The 19837-nt window shown below is 44.3% G+C and overlaps 1 protein-coding gene across 1 annotated transcript in view; it reads right to left on the bottom strand.

Moving 5' to 3' along the window:
• Positions 1-19837, bottom strand: part of Acoxl (acyl-CoA oxidase like) — a 283810-nt gene that overhangs the window by 66065 nt on the left and 197908 nt on the right. Inside the window, exons 14-15 of the mRNA XM_075962688.1 lie at positions 17682-17791; positions 11051-11162 (exon numbers count right to left, since the gene is read on the bottom strand). Coding sequence (XP_075818803.1) covers positions 11051-11162; positions 17682-17791 — 222 coding nt within the window. The remainder of the gene's footprint in view (positions 1-11050; positions 11163-17681; positions 17792-19837) is intronic.

Below are 19837 nucleotides of genomic sequence, written 5' to 3'. Positions count from 1 at the left end.
TAAGATCAGGCAGTTTCACATGCTCATTAGCTTTCCTTTTATCTTCTTTTATGAGGTGGATTTCAAGTCTTTTGTGCAAAGTTGTCTCAGATTGTATCTTTTCACTATTGCAGCGTGAGAGTTCTCCACACATTCTGGATAAAAGCTTGTGCCAGACACAGACACTGGGGGAATTGCTCCAAGGCTTAGAGCTTGCCTCTGTTCTGATGGCTGGCTTTCAGACAATAACAGTGTATCGATAGCTAATGTAAATGATGGGTGCTTTCCGTTTTTTCTAAGAGATCTTTGTTTACTCTGGATTCCAGCATAATGCTGATGATACTTCCCTTTTGCTTTGGAAATTTATAGTTTCCCTGCTTCTATTCAGGTCTATGATGGGTCTTTAATGAGCACTTCCATATTGAGTAGGAAACAGTCCACAGTTCATTTTCCATTCAGAATCTATCTTGGTGTGGGAGGTCCTTCTGTCTATGTGTCGCTTTTACTGGCTAATGAATAAAGAACTGGCTTGGCCTATAGCATGGGAGGAGGAAGGTGGACTCAGAGAGATGCCATGGAGCTGCTACCAGAGATAGACATGCTGAGACTTTGCTGGTAGGACATGACCTCATGGTGATATACAGATTAATAGAAATGTATTAAATTAATATGTAAAACTTAGACAATAAGAAGCTAGAGCTAATGGGCCAAGCAGTGATTTAATTAATACAGTTTCTATGTGATTATTTTGGGTCTAAGCTAGCTGGGAGGTCAGAAAGAACAAGCGACCTCCTCCAACATTCTCTCTTCATCATTGAACTTATTTCATGTTTGTCAGAAATTGAATGAGCAAATATGTATGGCTAAGTGCTCTGGTGATGTGTGCAGCTTCATACCAGTGTTCCCATGACAGGACTAGGACAGCCTCAAAACACAATCTGCAGCCTCTCCTTTCCTTCCTTCTGCTTCCTGGCTGCTGAGGGTAAACAGCCACACCCTGTATCACAATGCTCTGACTTAGCACAGTCAGCATGGGCTGAGGCCTCAGAAACTGTGGGCCAAGATCAATCTTTTCCTTGTTATACTGTGTCTTTGCGGCAAAGTGTCAGAACACTGCCTAGCAGAGACAGCACTGCTGTGTTTAAAATGAAGGGCAGGATTCAACAAGAAAATGACATAAACCTGGAGCTTTTCAGTTATAGCAATGTTTTCTTAAAAACCAAATTCATTTAAAAGTACTTTCAGATCTTTTATTTTTTGTTAGCATTTGAGTTTTTGTTTGTTTGTTGTTGCTTTTTTTGTTGTTTTTTTGGGTTGTTTTGTTTTGTTTTTGTTTTTGTTTTTTGAGACAGGGTTTCTCTGTGTAGGTCTGGCTGTCCTGGAACTTGCTCTGTAGACCAGGCTGGCCTCTAATTCACAGATGTCCACTTGTCTCTCCCTCCTGAGCCTCTGCTCCTAGCGGGAGTTGTTTCTCCGGGATTTTCTTCTAACCCTGTCTTGACCACATTGCTCATGTTTGTCTATGCTGTGCCATACTGCAGAGCCCGGAGTGTGTGTTAAGATGTCAGCGTATTCCTTCTTTGTTCCTGATATCACTTGCTCACACTTGGCCCCTCTGTTTCTTCATCAGTGTTGCAAGGGGTCAATCAATTCTGTTAATCATTTCAAAGAAGAGACTTTTAAGTTTGCTGATGTTTCTCCCTGTGTTTTATATTTCTCTTATTTTTGTTGCTATCTCTACTCATCTGTTATTCTATTTCTGCCCTTTAAGGTGGCAGTTTACATCATTTGTTTCAAGCTTTTTTATTTCAATCTATACCTTGTCCTCTCCATAGAATTTGGTATGCTGTAATTTTATTATCATTCTGATTAACATACTTTTTCCCTTAACTATTCTTTTTAAAAATCACTATTTTTTTATGTTTTTTTCTTCATAGAGTATTTCTTGATGTGTTGCTTAATATTCAAATAATTCGGAGGTTTTTTTTTAAGAGAAAGAGGATATTTTGGTTCAGTACTCAGCACAGAAAAAAATTGCTGGGCAAAATATCAGAATTTTATGGAGGAGGGAAAAGGGTATACATAACAGAAAACACAAGAGAAACTGAAGTAGCCCTCACACAGACAAAAGCTGCGCACACACACACACACACACACACGCACACGCACACGCACACACACACACACACATGTGCGCGCAGCATGGAGATAACATCCACCAGCCATCAAAGGAGTGAGAAGAAAAGCATGTGAACAGTTTCTGTTCTGTGGATGAGGAAGTAGACACGCCTGACGTCACCTCTCCCTCTGCGTGCAGTTTCTGTAGTTACAAAATGCTAAGTGGGAAATCAAACACATGAGAGAGGCTCAGTGAGCTGAGATACAGCCACAAAGAGATGACTCTGAAGTGCAGAAAGATGAAGCGGGGATGTCTAGGCCCTCATGGGGCATTTGGGGTGTGCTGTTAAGGGGGAGAAACAAGTCTAAGGAAGGTGACCGGCCATAGAAGAAAATGGCTTTATGAGCAGGCACACGTGCGTACTGCACTCATTTGTGGGAAATACTGCTACAAAGGAAGCAAAGGGGGAAAGGAAGAGATGGAAGTGTGGTAGTGAGGATGAGAAAGGTGAGCCCACACTCTTCCTCATCAGGACGCAATCCCTGAGACACACAAGCAGTCTACTGTTTCTGGGTTATGATGAAACAGAACATCAGAGTATGCTCACTTCATACTAGAAGACTAGAAGAGGAAGGGAAGGAAGGGAGGGAAGGAGGAAGGGAGGGAGAAACACACACACACACACACACACACACAGAGAGAGAGAGAGAGAGAGAGAGAGAGAGAGAGAGAGAGAGAGAGAGAAGGAAAGAGAGGGACTCTTCAGGGGCACAGCTCTAGTGACCCAGTTCCTCCCACTAAGACCTACCTTCTAGTTTCTGCCACTGATCAATAGTAGTACCACCAAACTGCAGATCTGCCAATGGCTTACTCCATGGACCATGTCTGAGTCCTCAGTCACCTCTCAAGAACTGCCTGAGAGGAGCTAAGTCTTCAACACTTCAGACTGCAGAGGGCTATTTCAGCTTCAAACCATAACAGAAAGAAATGCCGAAGAACGGGGTATGCGGATGAGAAAGGAGCAAGAGTTCCCTGAATGCACCTTCCTGCACAGCAGCGAGGCTAGGGAGCTTCACGGGTTTTTATAGACACCTTGATAATAATAATTTTCAAAGAGACGAGAAAGGGGGTATACACCAGCCAGGATATAGGCAGACTTGAAAGAAGACTACAAACAGAGAGTAGAACGATTGATAATTAAATGTTAGAAACGCTGTTTGGATTCTCAGGGCTAATGTTACAGAGAAGAATACTGCATCCTCTTAGTTAATGTGTTCCCCCCCAGGAGCAATTCTGTTACGTTCTTAACATACGTCCTGGGAATTCGCAAACAAGCAAGAAACAGCAGACAGGAGAGTGACATCAGAACGATCCCTGCTGCTGTTTGTATATGAGGCTGGAGTTACCCTTAAACCCCTGTGATTTCTAATGAACATGACTCAGTGTATGCTCATATTTATATTTATTCTATGGCCTTTAATAGGAAGGAGAAGGAGAGGGAACCGGAGGACAAGACACTGGATTTGAGCTCCTTCAAGAAGTGACTGATACAGAGTTGCCAGCAATGAAGCAAGACAAACCAGGAAGCAAGAAAATGCTCAGGAAGGGAGGGAGGGAGGTAGAAAGGGAGGGAGGGAGGTAGGAAGGGAGGGAGGGAGGAAACACAGTGGTGGGGTGTTCAACAAAGGGACACAGAGACCAACTGCAACAAAGCAGCTCACCATGACCACAACTGGGAACAATTTGATCAACATTATTGGATTATAACTCAAAGTATAAAATAATTATCTACAAATCCATTCTGATATAAATAGGAATTCACTGAATGGATAACTCGGGGAGAAGTTTTTTGTTTCCAAGTAATATGTGCAGGAATAGGGAAAACAGAGACTTCCTAGTCAAGAAGACAGCCGGTAGCAACGGTGGTAAGAAGGACCCACCAACAGGAAAGGACGCTGTCTTCGCAGTCCCACTTCTGAACCTTCCTTGCCACTGGTGACTGACACACTAAGAAACCAGGGACTCTGGGTCCCAGGCTGACTGCCTATAAGGAATGGGTCTAATAATAAGATCTCAAGGATCCAAGCTCCTGTACTCCCATGAAAATGGCCACTCCTCCCTGTAGCTATCAGGAGTGCAATTTCCTTTCCCACTCTCTTCTTTATTTTGACTTCCTCTTTACCTTTCTAGTCCCTCCTAGGAAAGATAACTTCAGCTCTGTGTATGAGAAAAAGAGGATATTATGTGACTATTTCCTCCAAACAGAAACACCCCTCCCTGGAGGGAGGAGGGAAGCTCATAAGACCCAGGAAGTAAACACAACTTATGAAGCACAGGAAGCCTCTAAAACTTACAGTTTACAAGGTCTCTGCACAGGCTGTATAAGTCGGAACAACTGCTGAGAGGAAGATTCCCAGCTGTCATGACCTATTCTGAGGCAGGCTTTTCAGTGACGTCCTGCCTTCCAGTCACTCCTCATCTATTCATTCTGTAGTGAATCCCACGGATTCGCTTGGCTAGACATGGGGGGGGGGGAGGTCATCTCTTTGTTCTGTCAAGGTGTTCTGTCTGGAATGAGCAGACACTTGCTAATTTCTTTCCAGGAAAAGTCATCCACAAAAAGAGTTGGAAGTGAAGGGAAAAGAAAAAATAAAGAGAAAATGTGAATCCTAATATTGACTGGTTTTCTGGGTTGTTGTGGGCAGAGAAAGGAGCAAGACAGTAAGAAAAAGAACATGTAAAAGGGGTATTTTTCATGAGACATTTTAGTCGGGGTTCTCTAAGGAACAAAACAAGTGTGTGTGTGTGTGTGTGTGTGTGTGTGTATGTGTGTGTGTGTGTGTGAAAGAGAGAGAATTTATTAAATGGGCTTTAAAAAAGTAATGATGGCCACAACAATGAGGGAGGAGCTATGCAAATTTTGAGAGCAATGAAAGCTGGGAGTTGAGTGCAACCTGCCTTGAAGTTTCCTGCCTCTCTGTTCCCAGAACTCTCCAGACCACTACCTACTCCTTCCCTGGCCATGTCACCTCTTCCCTGACTCAGGACTTAAACCCTAATCTCTCACTGACCAATAAGAAGCTGTTTTACATTCCAGAGCTTTACACACTAGTCAACTGAGAGGAGGCCGCAGTTTTTCACAAACTTGCAAACATTCCACTTTCTGACTTTAATGATCTATGTTTGAAGCAAAACTTTTGCTTTTTATGTGTCAAGAGACCTTTAGGAAAGTATCTGCTTGTTCCAGTCACCATGTGTGTTTTTTGTTTGATTTTTTTGTTTAAATTTTACTTTTACTCTTAATGATGCATTCAGAGGTACACCTCAGCAGGTACGTGCAGCGTCTGTGGAGGTCAGGCGAGGACGATAGAGTTTGAGGAGCTGGAGTTGCAGGCTGATACCCTACATGGGTGCTGGGAATAAAAGCCAGGCACTGAAAGAGCAATATGTGATATGTAATATGCTTTTAGCCATGGAGCCATCTAGCCAGCCTGTTTGTTTTAAAACTTAAGAACTAGGACTAGAAAGACGGCTCGGTGGTTACCAGCAAGTGCTGCTCTTGCAGAGAACCCTGTAGTTCCCAGCACCCACATCAGGTGAACCACAACCACCTATAACTCAAGTTCTAGTGGGATCCGCTGCCTCTGGCCTCTACAGGTGCCTGCACTCACTTGCACATAACCCCAGCCCCCCCCAAACATACAGGAATACATAATTGAACATAATAAAAATGAGTCTTAAATTTCACAAGCAGACTGATGGCCACCGTTCTATCTGGACCTTCACATGGGTACAGTAAGTGGTGGATTCTGTCTGGGCTGACTGACGATCGTGTTTTCCTAGATCCATCAGCTGCCTCCTAACCAGTGTTTGTGAAGCTCCTTGGTTGAGGGATGTCCTAATTGCCCTTCTCATGGGCATGCGCCACTCATGGGCCATCCAGTCACCAACATGGGCAGTTTGTCTTTTCTACAGATGATAGTGCAGAGGAGAGTCCTGGCCTCAACCCATAGACATGAGCAAAGTATTGTCAGGGCTGAACTTGTAGCAAGCGGAACAGTTGCAGAAGTGCTGTGTTGTCCTTCCGTTTCAAAGATCTACTTTTAAGTCCTACACAGGTGGAGTACTCAGGCTGTGTATTCATGACAATAAAATCCAGAGTGAGAGTAATTGTCTAAATAGAAAGCGCTACATAGTTACACTTCTAGCAACCTTGTTTCCAGCCTCCACTAACTCTCCATCCAATCTCCATATAAGGAAAATCAATGGTAGTATGTATTTGTTTTTAAATCAGTTTACTGCCTAGGATTTGATGTTAAGTCCTGATGCTTGCTTGCAAACCACTCCCCTTCCATTTCAACTTGGCCTTGTGGCGTGGTGGAGGGGAGCCTGCACCAGCTTTCTGAAAACAATCTTTTCCAGTTGATTCCTACACCCTCTAAAGCAGAGGCTCATACTGTAAACTTGACCAACTACCTGTGTCTGGAGGAGTCACAGACCCTAGAGGAGAATAGTATTGCCATTTTCCTAAACCAACAAAGCTTCTAACCATACTCTAAATACTTATCCTTATAGCCATAGGTAAATGTAGGTATTGCCCTTTGTGGTGGTTTCAATGGGAATGGCCCCATAGAGTCATATGATTGAATGCTTGGTCCCCAGACTGTAGAACTGTTCAGGAAGGATTAGGAGGTGTGGTCTTATTAGAAGAAATGTGTGACTGGAGGTGAACTTTGAGGGTTCAAAAGGCTCATTCCATTCTCACTTATCTTCCTGCCTCTCTCTGCCTCTTGCTTGCAGCTAAAGATGTGATCTCTCAGCTCCTGCTCCAGCACCACATATGCCTGCCTGCTGCCACACTCTCCGTCATGATGCTCACAGACTCTAACCCTCTGCAATGACAAGCTCCAAATCAAACACTTATTTTATAAGTTGCTTTGGTCATGGTGGTTTATCATGGCAATAGAAAAAGGGAGACCCCCTTCAGCAAAGAATTTTATTTTTGGCCACCAATGGGGGCTATTACAGAGATCTACAACTGGTCAAAATGTGGAGAGCAAGTGACCAGGATGTTCAGCCCCACTTGGTACACATACAACACAACCTCCACATCTAAGGTGTGGGGAACAGAGAGGCAAAGGGGACAGAAGGCCTGTAAGAACCAGAGGACTGGGACTGCTGAAAAATCATGTATTCTTGGCTTGACAGGGACGCCGCCTGTGAAATCTCACCATATTGTGGCCTAAATAGGTCCTGCCTAAAGGCAATAGGTGTTGGAAAAATTCCTACCCCCTGGAGGAAGAGCTCTAGGCAGTCAATAGCTTCTGAGAGAGAGAACTGGTTTTCTCCAGCATGCATCATCTGATAGGTTATCTGGTCCCAAGTGATCATCAGTAAACATATTGTTATTTAACCATAGCTATGTTATGGATATAAGAGGGAAGGGGAAGGCAGAGATAGATGGGGTGAAAGGATGGATGAAAATAATGCAAATATATTATACATATCTGTGAAATTCTTAAAAACTAAAGAAACAACAAAAAATAAAGAGATACATCTAATGCGAGAGAATGCTACCAGCGATGAGAGGCAGTCCGTGAACTAAGTCCAGACTTACCACATTCTCACCCCACCACCCATCCAGCTTCTGTAATGTATCTTTGTAAGCAAAGTCGTTTTTTCAAACATACCAATTACTGATGCTCCATCTTCTTGTCTACAGAGCTTCCCTGTAGAGTGATGGCTTTTCGTGATGTGATATTCTCAATGTGACAAGCTATCACTCATTGGTTTCTATTTTCTCCTACCCGTGGGGAACTGAGGCAGCAACTATGAACAGCCCTTGCACCCCAAGTTTGGAAAACTGGAGAAATGAGCCCGTATGGGAGCTCAGGGGATCAGTGCTTTCCAATGTCACTAGCAAAGCAGAAAAGCTTCCCTGGTACTCTGAAGAGAAGCCCTGACCACTCTGGGCAGAGAAACACGTTGTCAAGTGATTGCACAGGCTGGATCTGCTGTAGGATCCTCTTGTCACTACAAGGTGGGGGTAGAGTGACTGTCCAAAGCACTGAGAAGTTTGGCCAAGCATGGCTCTAATGGAATGTGCTTTTGAGGAAATAAAAAAAAGTCAAGGTTTTACCAAAGAACTAGGAAGACACGCAGATTCCCAAAGCCCTCATGGCTTTGCCTTTTCATCTGAAAAACTCTAAGCCAAATATTCCAGCTGTTTTCAGGAATATTGTGGATGCTAGATGAATTTTCCCTTTCTTTGACCACTAGTCAAAGACCGTTGAACCAGCTCTGCTTAGGTTAGATGTCCAAACTGCTGATAAGAATCATTTTATTACAATATCCAATTCATTTAAGGAAGCAAACACAAGCCCACTCGCAGCCAGCTGATGAGTGAAAACTAAAAACTAAAATAATAGATGTCCGTATTTTTCTACTGACCTTATAGGTTTTGTCTTAATTTCGCCTCAGGCGAAAACTAGATGTGGACTTTCCCCAAGGCAGGAGCCTGCTTGATAATCTTCACGGTCTCTTTTCTAATTAGCCCTTGAAACCTCTGTGTGCTATGAATATTTAATCGTATTGTCTATAAACAGGTTACAGGACGATAGAAACTTGGGTAATTAACATGAATGCAAGAGTTAGAGCTTCCGTGGCTGCTTTGCATATCCAGTGGTATTTCAGCAGGCAGCGCATTTGCATTGTACGCGGCCTTATTATTCTAAATTACAGAAGAGGACGCTGAAGTTTGGCAGCAACGAATGTTAGCTGTCGGGCTCTAGAGCCCTCTCCAGTTTTTTCAGCACATCCTTTGCCTAGTGTTTATTTGATGTTTGGAAAACATACTCGCATGTGTGAAAGTTTTCTTCTCTCGCAATCAGACTAGACACTAATGAAAACGATTACTTCTCCCCCGGCAGAGAAGAACTGTAAACAGAAAATATTTCTGAATGTTTAGCAAGTCTTAGAGCATCTATACTATGTGGGGATTAGAAATAAGAGCGGCTGAATCACCGTGAAAGACACACCTGCATGTGCATCTAGGAGGGTATTTCTAGAAAGGGCTAAGTGAGAAGGAAAGGTCTACCCTGAACGCAGGCAGTACGATCCCAAGGGCTGGGCTGGATATAAAGGAAGGGAGTGAGCCATGCACTCACTGTAGGCACATGTGGCTGGCTGCCTGGAGCTCCGGCGGCCATGCCTCCACTGCTATGATGGAAAAGCACCTCAAACTGAGAGCCAAAGCAAACCCTTCTTTCCGCTATTTTTGTCAGGTATTTTATAAGGCAGTCAGAAAAGCAACTAACATGCAGGGTATATTCTCGGGTTTTCCAGCCATGAGCACGTTTTTTAAATACAAAGGAAGTATTGTTCCATCATGTCTGTGGTTATTACTGTGGCTCTCTTTGTTCTGGCATTTTGGGATTTCCCACTGGTTGGATTGTTATAATCTTTTTCCTCTCTTGCAATTTCATCTCCCACCTTTTCTTCTACAGTGTCTAGAAGATGCTTTGTAGGTTGAGTGTCCTCTGTTCCCTGGGATGCATCTTTGCCCTGGGTTATAGACTTCCCACTCTGCAGCTGACTCCATTATGAAAAGGCCAGGGTGTGCAGAGTGGTGTAAATCGCTAGACTGTACCATTGTGGTCGGCAGAGCATCACCTCATATCTCTGACTGGAAGATGGACCGTGCTCACCCCCGAGCCCAGCTTCCTATGAGTTCTTACCCAATGTGGCTCTGTTTTATAAGCGTGAGTCTTAAGTGCTCATGTGTTTCCAGGAATCCTCTGCCTTCAGCGTATTTCCTGAGAGAATGCCGGTATCTATACTCACTGCACCCTCTATATTCCTGGCTCCTTTGTGCGGGATGAGGTGACATCACTATGTAACTGATATGAAAAGAGGTAGATCGAAAGACAGTTCTAGGGACTCAGGTCTGGTCCTCTGAGCATCTAGTTCCAGTACAGAAGAAGAGCCACTCTCCGCAGCCTGGTTCTTCAGCCCTGAGCACTGACTCAGGATCAAGAAAGGATGAGTGAAGCTTTCTGGGATCTCGTTGACCGATTGCCTTGGACCAAAGGATGAAACACGCATACCTGGAGTGTTTCGTCAAACCAACCCTCTGGCACTGTGCATGACAGCTATTTCCTCCTGATAGCTATCAAAGAAGCTATATATATTTCTCATATGTGTTTGTTTGTGAGTGGGTACATGTATGTAGGCCTGTGTGGGTGAGTGGATAACCACAAAGTTTTGTACACATGCGTGTGGAAACCAGAAGTCAACATGAGCTGTTTTCCTCAACCCTTTCTCTTTTCCATTCTTTTATGTTTGAGACAGGGTCTCTCATTGAACAAGGAACTCACTGACTAGCAAACCCCAGGGAAACTCTTGCTTCCATCTCTCCAGCCCTGGTTATACAAGTGTGTGCTCTCACCCTCAGCTTTGGGTGTGCCTGGGAGGGTACTAGCCACACAAACGTAGGTCCTCGTGCTTGTGTGGTAACCGCTTTAAGAACTGAGCCACGTCCCCACATGTTGAATTATGTTTTCACAGAAATCTATGGATTCCTCAACAGGAAATACAGTGCACCGCAGGTCAACACGTTGCTAATTTTACATGTGTTCAATGGACACATTTTCTCCAGAGGACAACATATTTGCTCTACATCTGAACATTACATTTCCAATGAAAATCACGACACTGCCCCTGCCATGATGCCAAGTGACACTTACCAGTGGGATTCCAGAGCAGGACACAAAGGGTTAATCAGTAGTGTCATGCTTCTGGAGCAGGCAAGGCTGCCCTGGAAGGCAGCCTGGAGAGCCCTGACCACTTCCCCAAGCTTCTGAGTATGCAGAGTCATCCCTGTTAAAGTCAGCATGGAGTCAGCTATGCCTTGCAGACTCATCCAGAAGGAAAAAGATGTAACAGTAGCTTTACCTTATGGTAAATCCTGGACACCAAACTCCGCTGAAGAACCCTTTCTCGAAAATTCACTGCTTTTAGCAGAAAGGTGAGATGGCCCACTGTGTCAGTGTTAAATGCCAGGAAACTGTAGAGGAAACACAGAGAACATTTCTGTCAGTTTGGTTTTTCAAACAAAGTCACTTTCAAGAGCTCCTCAAGGAGGACTTATAAAGAGTAGTGAGAGCGGGAGAGATGGCTCTCAGCAGGGAGTGGTTAAGAACGCACACACCCTGCCCTTATGGAGGAGTTTGGTTCCCAGTACTCACATCACAGCTCACAACTGCCTGTGCCTCCAGTGCCCTGGCCTCTGCAGGCACCTGCACTCGCGTGTATAAATGCACATCCAGACACACATGCATATACACATAATTTTTAAAAATATTTTAAAAAATAAAAGTGCCAGACAGATGTCTCAGTGAGCAAAACAACACACAAACCTAATGACTTCAACCCTTGGATTCCGCAGTGGGAGAAAAATCAGTTCCCAAAAGTTGTTCTCTACCCTCCATGCATACACGGTAGCCCAGGTACACACACACACACACACACACACACACACACTATAATGATGATGATGATTGCTATAATAACAATGTATATTTAAAAACCAAAAGCACTTTCTTCCTAGGCAGGCATTATGAACATGCACCTCCCTCCCAACTCCCATTGGCATACATGTTCTTCTTGCAGTACTTTCTGGCGGGTGCTTGGCTCCGGTTTATTCTACATATTTACCCTCGCGGTCTAGAAGCAATATGGTGTCCTGCTTTTCCTACTGACTATGGCATCTTAAGCTAGAGTCAATATTATATGTGTGTTTATTAACACACAATTCCCATCAAGTGAAGGTTATGACAACTTCCAATATTTTTGAGTTACTAGTATCTAGTGTTGAGTTCTTATTGAGCATTATCTATATTGAGTCATTATTATCTAGCATGCCGATACCATCATAATTAATGTATTGTTCAGGAAACTGACTCAGGAGGATGCAGTCACCTGCTGGATGTCCCAGAGAGTGTAGTGACAGGGGCGGCGGGCTATGTTCCTGGCACCCAGCCGCCCACACGGCTAGCTTTATCTGAAATAATTATAAGGAAACTGTATTCTTTTAAACACTGCCTGGCCCATTAGTTCCAGCCTCTTATTGGCTAGCTCTTACATATTGATCTAACCCATTTCTAATATTCTATGTAGCACCACGAGCTGGCTTACCAGGAAAGATCTTAACCTGCGTCTGTCTGGAGTGGGAGAATCATGGCAACTGACCTGACTCAGCTTCTTTCTCACAGCATTCTGTTCTGTCTACTCCGCCTACCTAATTTTCTGTCCTATCAGAGGCCAAGCAGTTTCTTTATTACTTAACCAATGAAACAACAGATAGAAAGATGACCCTCCTCCATCAAAAGGGAACACCTAGACTTGGTGAGTTTTATTTTGGGGTATACCAATGTTGGAGGGAATAGGTGTCCCACGGGGCTATAGGCAAGCCCAGAGTAAATAGATTATGCGTTCCCTCGTGAGGTAGCTGTTAATAGCGTCCCCATTTGACTAAAGGGGAAACTGAGGCATGGGGGCATCAATAGATTTGAAGACCAATAGGCAAAATGGCCCCTGCCCTGGGTTTTTCCTCACCCACGCCTGACTTGGTGCTGGTTTTGTGTTTTTTCTCCATGAACCTCCCGACAACCTAGACCACAGGGACAGGGGTACCAGTGAGATGGCCCTGCAAGAAAAGGTGCTGCCTGTCAAACCTGATGACCTGATTTCAATCCCTGGGGCCCACACAGAAGAATAAGAGAGCAGACGCCTCTATGTGTCCTCTGACCTCCACACACATGCTAGGACACGTGCACGCACACACTCCCAAGTAAATCATTAAATAATATTTCCAAAACTGTGTGTTCTACTGGCTTGCGTCTCTGTTGCTATGATAGAACGCTGACCCAAACCAATTTGGGGGGGGCATTGATTTGGCTTATAGTCCCTGGTCATTCTCCATCACTAAGGGCACAGGGAAGGAACTCAAGGCAGGAACCTGGAGGCAAGAACTGAAGCAGAGGCCATGGAGGAACATTGCTTACTGGCTTGCTCCTCATAGCTTGTTCAGCCCAAGACTATGTGTCTACAGGTGGCACCAGCCCCACAGGGCTGGTCCATCACACATCAACCGTCAATCACGAAAATCACCCACAGACTTGCCCATGGGCCAATCCGATGGGGGCATTTTTTCAAATGGGTCTCACCCTTCTTGTATGACTCTATGTTATGGCAAGCTGACTGAAAACTGACCAGTATGTATAAAATGAATTCATACTAAGGTTTGTCCATAGCTTACCTCCCCTTCCCTGCATCCTGGTAAAGTGAGTGATTTTAAGACCCAAACAAGTCATATTTTCACTAATTAACCCTTAAAACCCAAGTTATTGCTGTTCATTGTAAGCAGAAGAGCATCCTTCATGAGCCAGAATAGCAAAGTGCTGACTGAGCAGTTATCTCTCACAGAGACAGGAGAGGAGGATGCTTATACATCCCATTCCGGGGAAATCTCAATTATATATCAATGCTCATTCTGAACCTAGCGTCAGAAAGCCAAGTTCCTGACTGAGCCTAGTTCATAAAAGATACAAAGAACTCACATCATTTATTTTTTAAAACGTGTCTTAGTCATCCAAGAGCTAGTCTATGAAACCCAGAGCCGTGAATGTTTGTGTTGGAAACTGCCATTGTATCTTGGGATGCTTACCACAGGTCAATGTCTGTTCTCTCAAGTCTGTGCACTGTGTGTGCAGGACCTTACTCATACATCTGTGTTCTCTGTGAATCCAAAGGAGTCACCCAAAGCAGAAACCCTTGAAACCTGGACCACCGCTGAAAGGGGTCTCTCGGATAACTGCCTGTTTTACAAGGGAGTCAGAATGACTGTAGAATCAAAACTAGATTAAATGCAAATGTGCATCATTGGTCCTCAGAGAAATGCAAAGGAAATCGGGAGAGAAACAGCTCGCTACACCCAGAAGTCTGTCCAAAATTAAATACTCTGTGTCAAATGTTGCCAAGGACACACAGCAGCCAGAATGCTTATACCTACCCATGAAAGTGTCAAATATCCAAACCCACTTTGGAAATCTCTCAGTTTCTCATAAAATAAGCACATGCGCTATGACCTAGCAATTCCATGTCTCCTACATGCCCGAGAGAAATCAAGAGGAACACTCATAAAAGGCTTCTATAAGAATATTCATAGCTGTCTTGCTCATTGGACTGAAAAGTTAGAAACATCCCAGGTGTCTATCTGTTATACGAGAATGGAAACAAATCATAGCAAACCCATAAAATACCACTAAGTAATAAAAGGGGAAGAAGTAATACATGGGACACCATGAGTAAATCTCAAAAAGCATTATATTGAATTATTGAGGCAGCCACAAAAGAGTAGAGTTGGTATGTTCCATTTCTATGAAATCCTAGAATGGGAAACTCTAGTCTTTGGCAGAAAAATATCAGAATAATCTGCATGTATTTGCCAAACACTCAACAAGTGTACATTTAAAACACGTGAGGAGTATCATAAGAAAGTTCCAAATAAGAGGAAAAGGAATTGTCCCCACAGGTTGAACTTGAGTAAACAATGCTCTTTCAAAGTGTGCTAACGTCTGTAGTTTACTTTAAAATGCACAGGAAGGAGATGGCTAACGAGTGACGTCATCCGTGGATTCCCTTTAACGATGTTCTGACTGTATGGTAACGATCCCACAAGCTCACAAGGGAACTGAAAATTTACCACTGTCTAGTGATAACATGGCCAAGCATAAAATCATAACACAAGAGCCAGGTATGGTGGCACATGACTTTAACCCCAGAACTCAGGAGGCAGAGGAAGGCGGATCTCTCGGTTTGAGCCTAGTCCGCGCTGCCGAGCATGTTCCAGGACAACCAGGGCTACACAGGGAAACCCTATCTTAACATAAAAAAGAAAGAAAGGAAAAGAGATCAGAGCACACACCCAGGACTTGTGTGCTTATGCAGATGCTGCTCCAGACAGCTTTACTGTGCTGCCTGTCAGTCGTATAAAAGTACAGCAAAGTCATCATATATAAGAACACCATGAAATAAATATAAAATGTAGTGCTATATAATGATAATAACTATGTTAGACTTTTGTGTATTTACTATGCCATACTTTAACATTATTTTAGCATATAATGTAAAAATTTGTTAAAATCTTTACACTTACACAGTTCCATCAGTGATGGCCTGGTACACGTGTGGTGATACCATGTCCTGTGATTTCACCAAGAGTTCAAGCTGAACACTGATCTATACTGTCCAGATTTGTGATATACATTCCATGATGTTCCCACTACAAAACATCCTGAGGCCTCCCTTCTCAGAACTCGTCCCTGTTGTCGAGTGACACAGGACTGTGTATATGTGGTGGAGATTTAGCATGAGCAATATAAGTAGCATGTTCATAGTATAATTTCCATGGAAGTCTCTTCATGGAAGGTGAATACATGAATCTTTACCCTCAGATCCTTCAAGTCTTGTTGCATATCTGACAAGTTTTATAATCTGATATAGATAATGCTGCACTGTGAGGCAAAATTTTGGCTCTCCTCAATATCCAGAGACCTCTGTAGAGCTTTCTAGACTGATATGAGTAGAGAGGGTAACAGTGGCAGGCCCACCTGCAGGAGAGCACAAGGCAGAACTTCCTGGGACAACCCAGTACAATCCAGGGCACTCCCCAAGCCAGTGTCATGAAGTCTCTGGACCATGCCTGCTCCCTATACAGTCCAAATGAAGGACATCCTTGGGTGACCCCACGATGGCTTCCTGCTTAGAGGAACTTCATAGAATCGGGAAGCACTCATCCCTTCATTCCGCATGTCCCCACCTGATCCTGTGTACTTCTTCTGAACATTATCGCTAAGAGTGGATTCATCCTGCCAACTGGAGTCCGAGTCCCATGGGAGCAGAGTCTAGTTACTGCTGTGTCACACCAGAGCCTTGTCCAGTGCACAGGGAAAACCAGAAATGTGTTGGTGGCAATAGCTCACCTCAACAGAAAAACCAAAGTGTGGGATTTAAGTGAAAAAGCGCCAACATATGGAATGAGTAAATCCTGGCTGTGTAAGACAGAAAACTGTTCTAGAGGTTGTTTTAGTTCCTTTTCTATTTCTGACGAGGCACCATGACCAAGATAACTTACAGAAGAAAGGGTTTATTTGGGGCTTACAGTTTCAGGGGTGTAGAGTCCAGGACCATCATGGTAGGGAGTATGGCAGCAGGCAGGCTGACACGGAGCTGGAGTAGTAGCTAAAAGCTTACATCTTGAGACACAACTCCCAGGCAGAGAGAGCTAACTAAAAATGGTGTGGGCCCACCCGCAATGACACTCCTCCTCCAACAAGGTCATACCTCCTAACCCGGCTTAACAAGCCCACCAGCTGAGAACCAAGTTTTCAAATACAGGAGCCTATGGGGCCATTCTCATTCAAACCACCAGAGGTTAATAAGTAGACAAAAAATAAATGGGCTAGCACTTTCCAAATACTTCTATTTGGAACACTGCCTTGGCACATCTCAAATCTATCCTGGACAGTTTGCAGAGGGTACCAGTTTGCATGCTGAGCATGCCACGCTCCCATGACAGAAACGAGTCCTACTATGTTATCCAGAAAAGAAACAAAACTGGGGATGATTTGCTCCCAGCTGTGAAGAAGTTTCCCCAAGCTGATTTCTCCCCGTGTCCCAGAAAACACGAGCAAGGTGTTTCACTAATTTGTACAAAATACTGAACGCAATTCCATGACCATCAAAGGTGCAGACTGAGTAAGACAGTCAGATTGTGGCATGTAGCCAGACAGTGGTGGCGCACGCCTTAAATCCTAGTACTCAGGAGGCAGAGGCAGGCGGATCTCTGCGAATTCGAAGCCAGCCTGGTCTACACGGGCTTCTTCCAGGACAGCTAGGGCTACACAGAGAAACCCTATCTCGAAAAACAAAAACAAAACAAAACAAAAAAAAGTATACATGCAGAACTATTGCAACATGTTGTAATGAAGCTGCCTGGCTACTTAAATAGATAGCTTAGGTAAACCACAGAAGCAAAATCTCAGGAGAAAACAGAAAGCTATGGAATACATCAGATATCATGCCTTTCCAGTTACAGTCAATGTACTAAAAATATATAAAAACAACCCAGCCATAGATTCCCCAAGCCGGACTAGCTGGGGTCAGATCTTAGCCCTGCCACCCATATTCCATGTAACTCTGAGAAAAATACTTGACTTCTTCACCTCAGTTTCTCCACCTGTAAAGTGTAAATAAGAGCCTGCCTCAGGAAGTTTTAAGATTGAAGCTCACAGAATAAAAATTAAAGAAGGAATTTGGGAGAAAGAGCAGAACCAGAAATAGTTTAGGTCTTAAGTTGGGCGGTAGGCACATAAGCCTCCATTTCACATGCTCCCTACTGCATTTGCAAACACCAGATACTAAACTTGTCAAGCAGGAGCAAGGTGGCCCATGCCAAGGCTCTATCAACAGACCCAGAGTAAAACCTTATGGAGCTAAGGACACTGTCTTGGGCGATGTGTACCTGGTTCTCAGTTTGTCACTGGCAGTTGCAGTCCAGTTCTGGATCAGTCCCAGGACTGGGTTCTTCTTATACCACTTGTTGTACTGGGCCAGCAGTTCCCGGGCCACGACCTGCACAGAAAGTTAATGCTTCATCAGCCGTGTCTCACAAGTGTATGGCCTATCCGTGTCCTCAAACGCGGCAGTCAGAGTAAGTCCACCTGCTATTAGCAAGCTCTTTGGAAAGAAAGAAATCTAAGACCCCATTCTTCTGGAGACCTCCATAGCCCATGGTAGATATGTGGCATTTACCAAACCACTCTGCTCCCACCCCATGGTTGAGTCCTAACTCTGGAGAACTGCTCTCTTTCCCTTGGCTTCTGCCAGCCTCCCACACTAGCCTTGGGACCAGCCATCTTAGTCGATGTATCGCGTGAAATCTACTTTCAATGGCCCAGACATCTCTGTTCCCTTTTCTGCCTTTGACTTTCTCTGGTTGATTAAACCTTTGGAGGATACTATTAAAATATGCTAGGCAGTGGTGGTGCACGCCTTAAATCCCAGGAGGCAGAAGTAGGTGGATCTCTATGAATTCAAGGTCAGCCTGATCTACAGAATTCGTTCCAGGATAGCCAAGGCTACACAGAAAAAACATATTTCACACCCACCCATCCCCCACAAAAAACCCTGCAAACAAAGCAATCTGTCATTATCCACCAATTTATCAATATCTACCCCTCCCATGACTTTAAAGTTAGAATTCTGTTTCAAGACACTGAATACTGTTGCAGATCCGTCCAGAAATATCTGTGGGTCAGCCACAAAGGAGGCCCAGCCGACAGTGCACAGCTAGAACTCCATGCGTGAGAGGTGTAACTTGGCTCAACCTGCCACTGACCACAGCTCCTATAGGAAGAATGAGTCCAAGCAGAACCAGCCAAACCTTGAACCGTGTTGCCTAAGCTCAGGCTGCGTGGTGACTACAGTCCCACACTAACTAATGGTTGTCAAGGCACCCAGCCAAGGGGCACTGATTCACCTTTTCTCAGCCTTCAATTCTAAAAAATGTTCCTCATTATTTTGCAACAGCATGCATATTCTCTCTCTCTCTGTCTCTCTTTCTCTGTCTCTGTCTCTCTCTGTGTGTGTGTGTGTGTGTATGTGTGCGCACGTACATGTAAGTAGGCACACCCACTCTTGTGTGGGAGTGTGGAGGCCCAAAGTAAATGTCAGGTTTCCTATCCATTGCCCAACCTTTGGCTTTTTTTTTTTTTTTTTTTTTTTTTTGCCACAGGTTTCCCGGTTGAAGCTGGAACTTGACATTTTGGCTAGGTTGGAGGAGGGAGCTCCTGGGGTCTGTATCCATTCCCTGAGTGCTAGGGTTAAAGATACACACAGTCACACCCAACTTTTACATGGGTGCTGGGGATCTGACCCAGGTCCTTCATGCCTACCCAACAGGCATTTTGCCCATGGAACTGGCACCCCAGTACTTAACCCTTATATCAACACATTCAGACAGCACTTTCCTTTTTTGGTCACAGAAACTACATCTTCATGTAAATGAACGCAGGGCTCTTAGAGAAAGCCACACTGCTCGTGGGAGAGATGCTGGAAGCTCTCGGAGCTTTTTTCTTTTTTTATTTTTTTCTTTTCTGTAGGAACTTTGTTAGCACTGGTGCGTGAGACCAGATGTGCAGTGCAGGGAACAACGTCATCCAGCAGAGGACTACACTGCCTGCCATGTTCTACCTCAGGCCATGTTCAAACACTGGTAGGAGCCTGGGATCTGACTCTGGTACAGCAAAGCTGTTGGGTTCTCTGGGGCCAGACTCTAGGGAGATCAGCTTTAGGTCAGCACACAGTGACACAGCCATTCTCCTTCCCTACCAATGGCACTCTGCAATACTCCCAGCTGTACCTGGGGCTTAAGCCTCGGCTGTACTCGGCATTTGAGGCTGTCCTGGCAATTCTCTGTAGAAACGCAGGCATTGCTACGTCTTACTGAGATTTGTATTTTGCCTTATTATAAATGATTTCCGGACATCACGATGGCTCAGTGGGTAAAAGCTCTCGCCACCGACTCTGCTGGCCTGAGTTCAGTCCTCTGCATGGTGGAAGGAGAGAACCGGTTGCTACAAATTGTCCTCTGACTTTCCAATTCTCTGGCAGGAAGTA

This window comes from Microtus pennsylvanicus, chromosome 2 (assembly GCF_037038515.1).
Source record: "Microtus pennsylvanicus isolate mMicPen1 chromosome 2, mMicPen1.hap1, whole genome shotgun sequence".
NCBI classification, from domain to species: domain Eukaryota; kingdom Metazoa; phylum Chordata; class Mammalia; order Rodentia; family Cricetidae; genus Microtus; species Microtus pennsylvanicus.
Note: the sequence above shows the minus strand (reverse complement) of the source record. Positions and strands in the feature narration are given on the sequence as shown.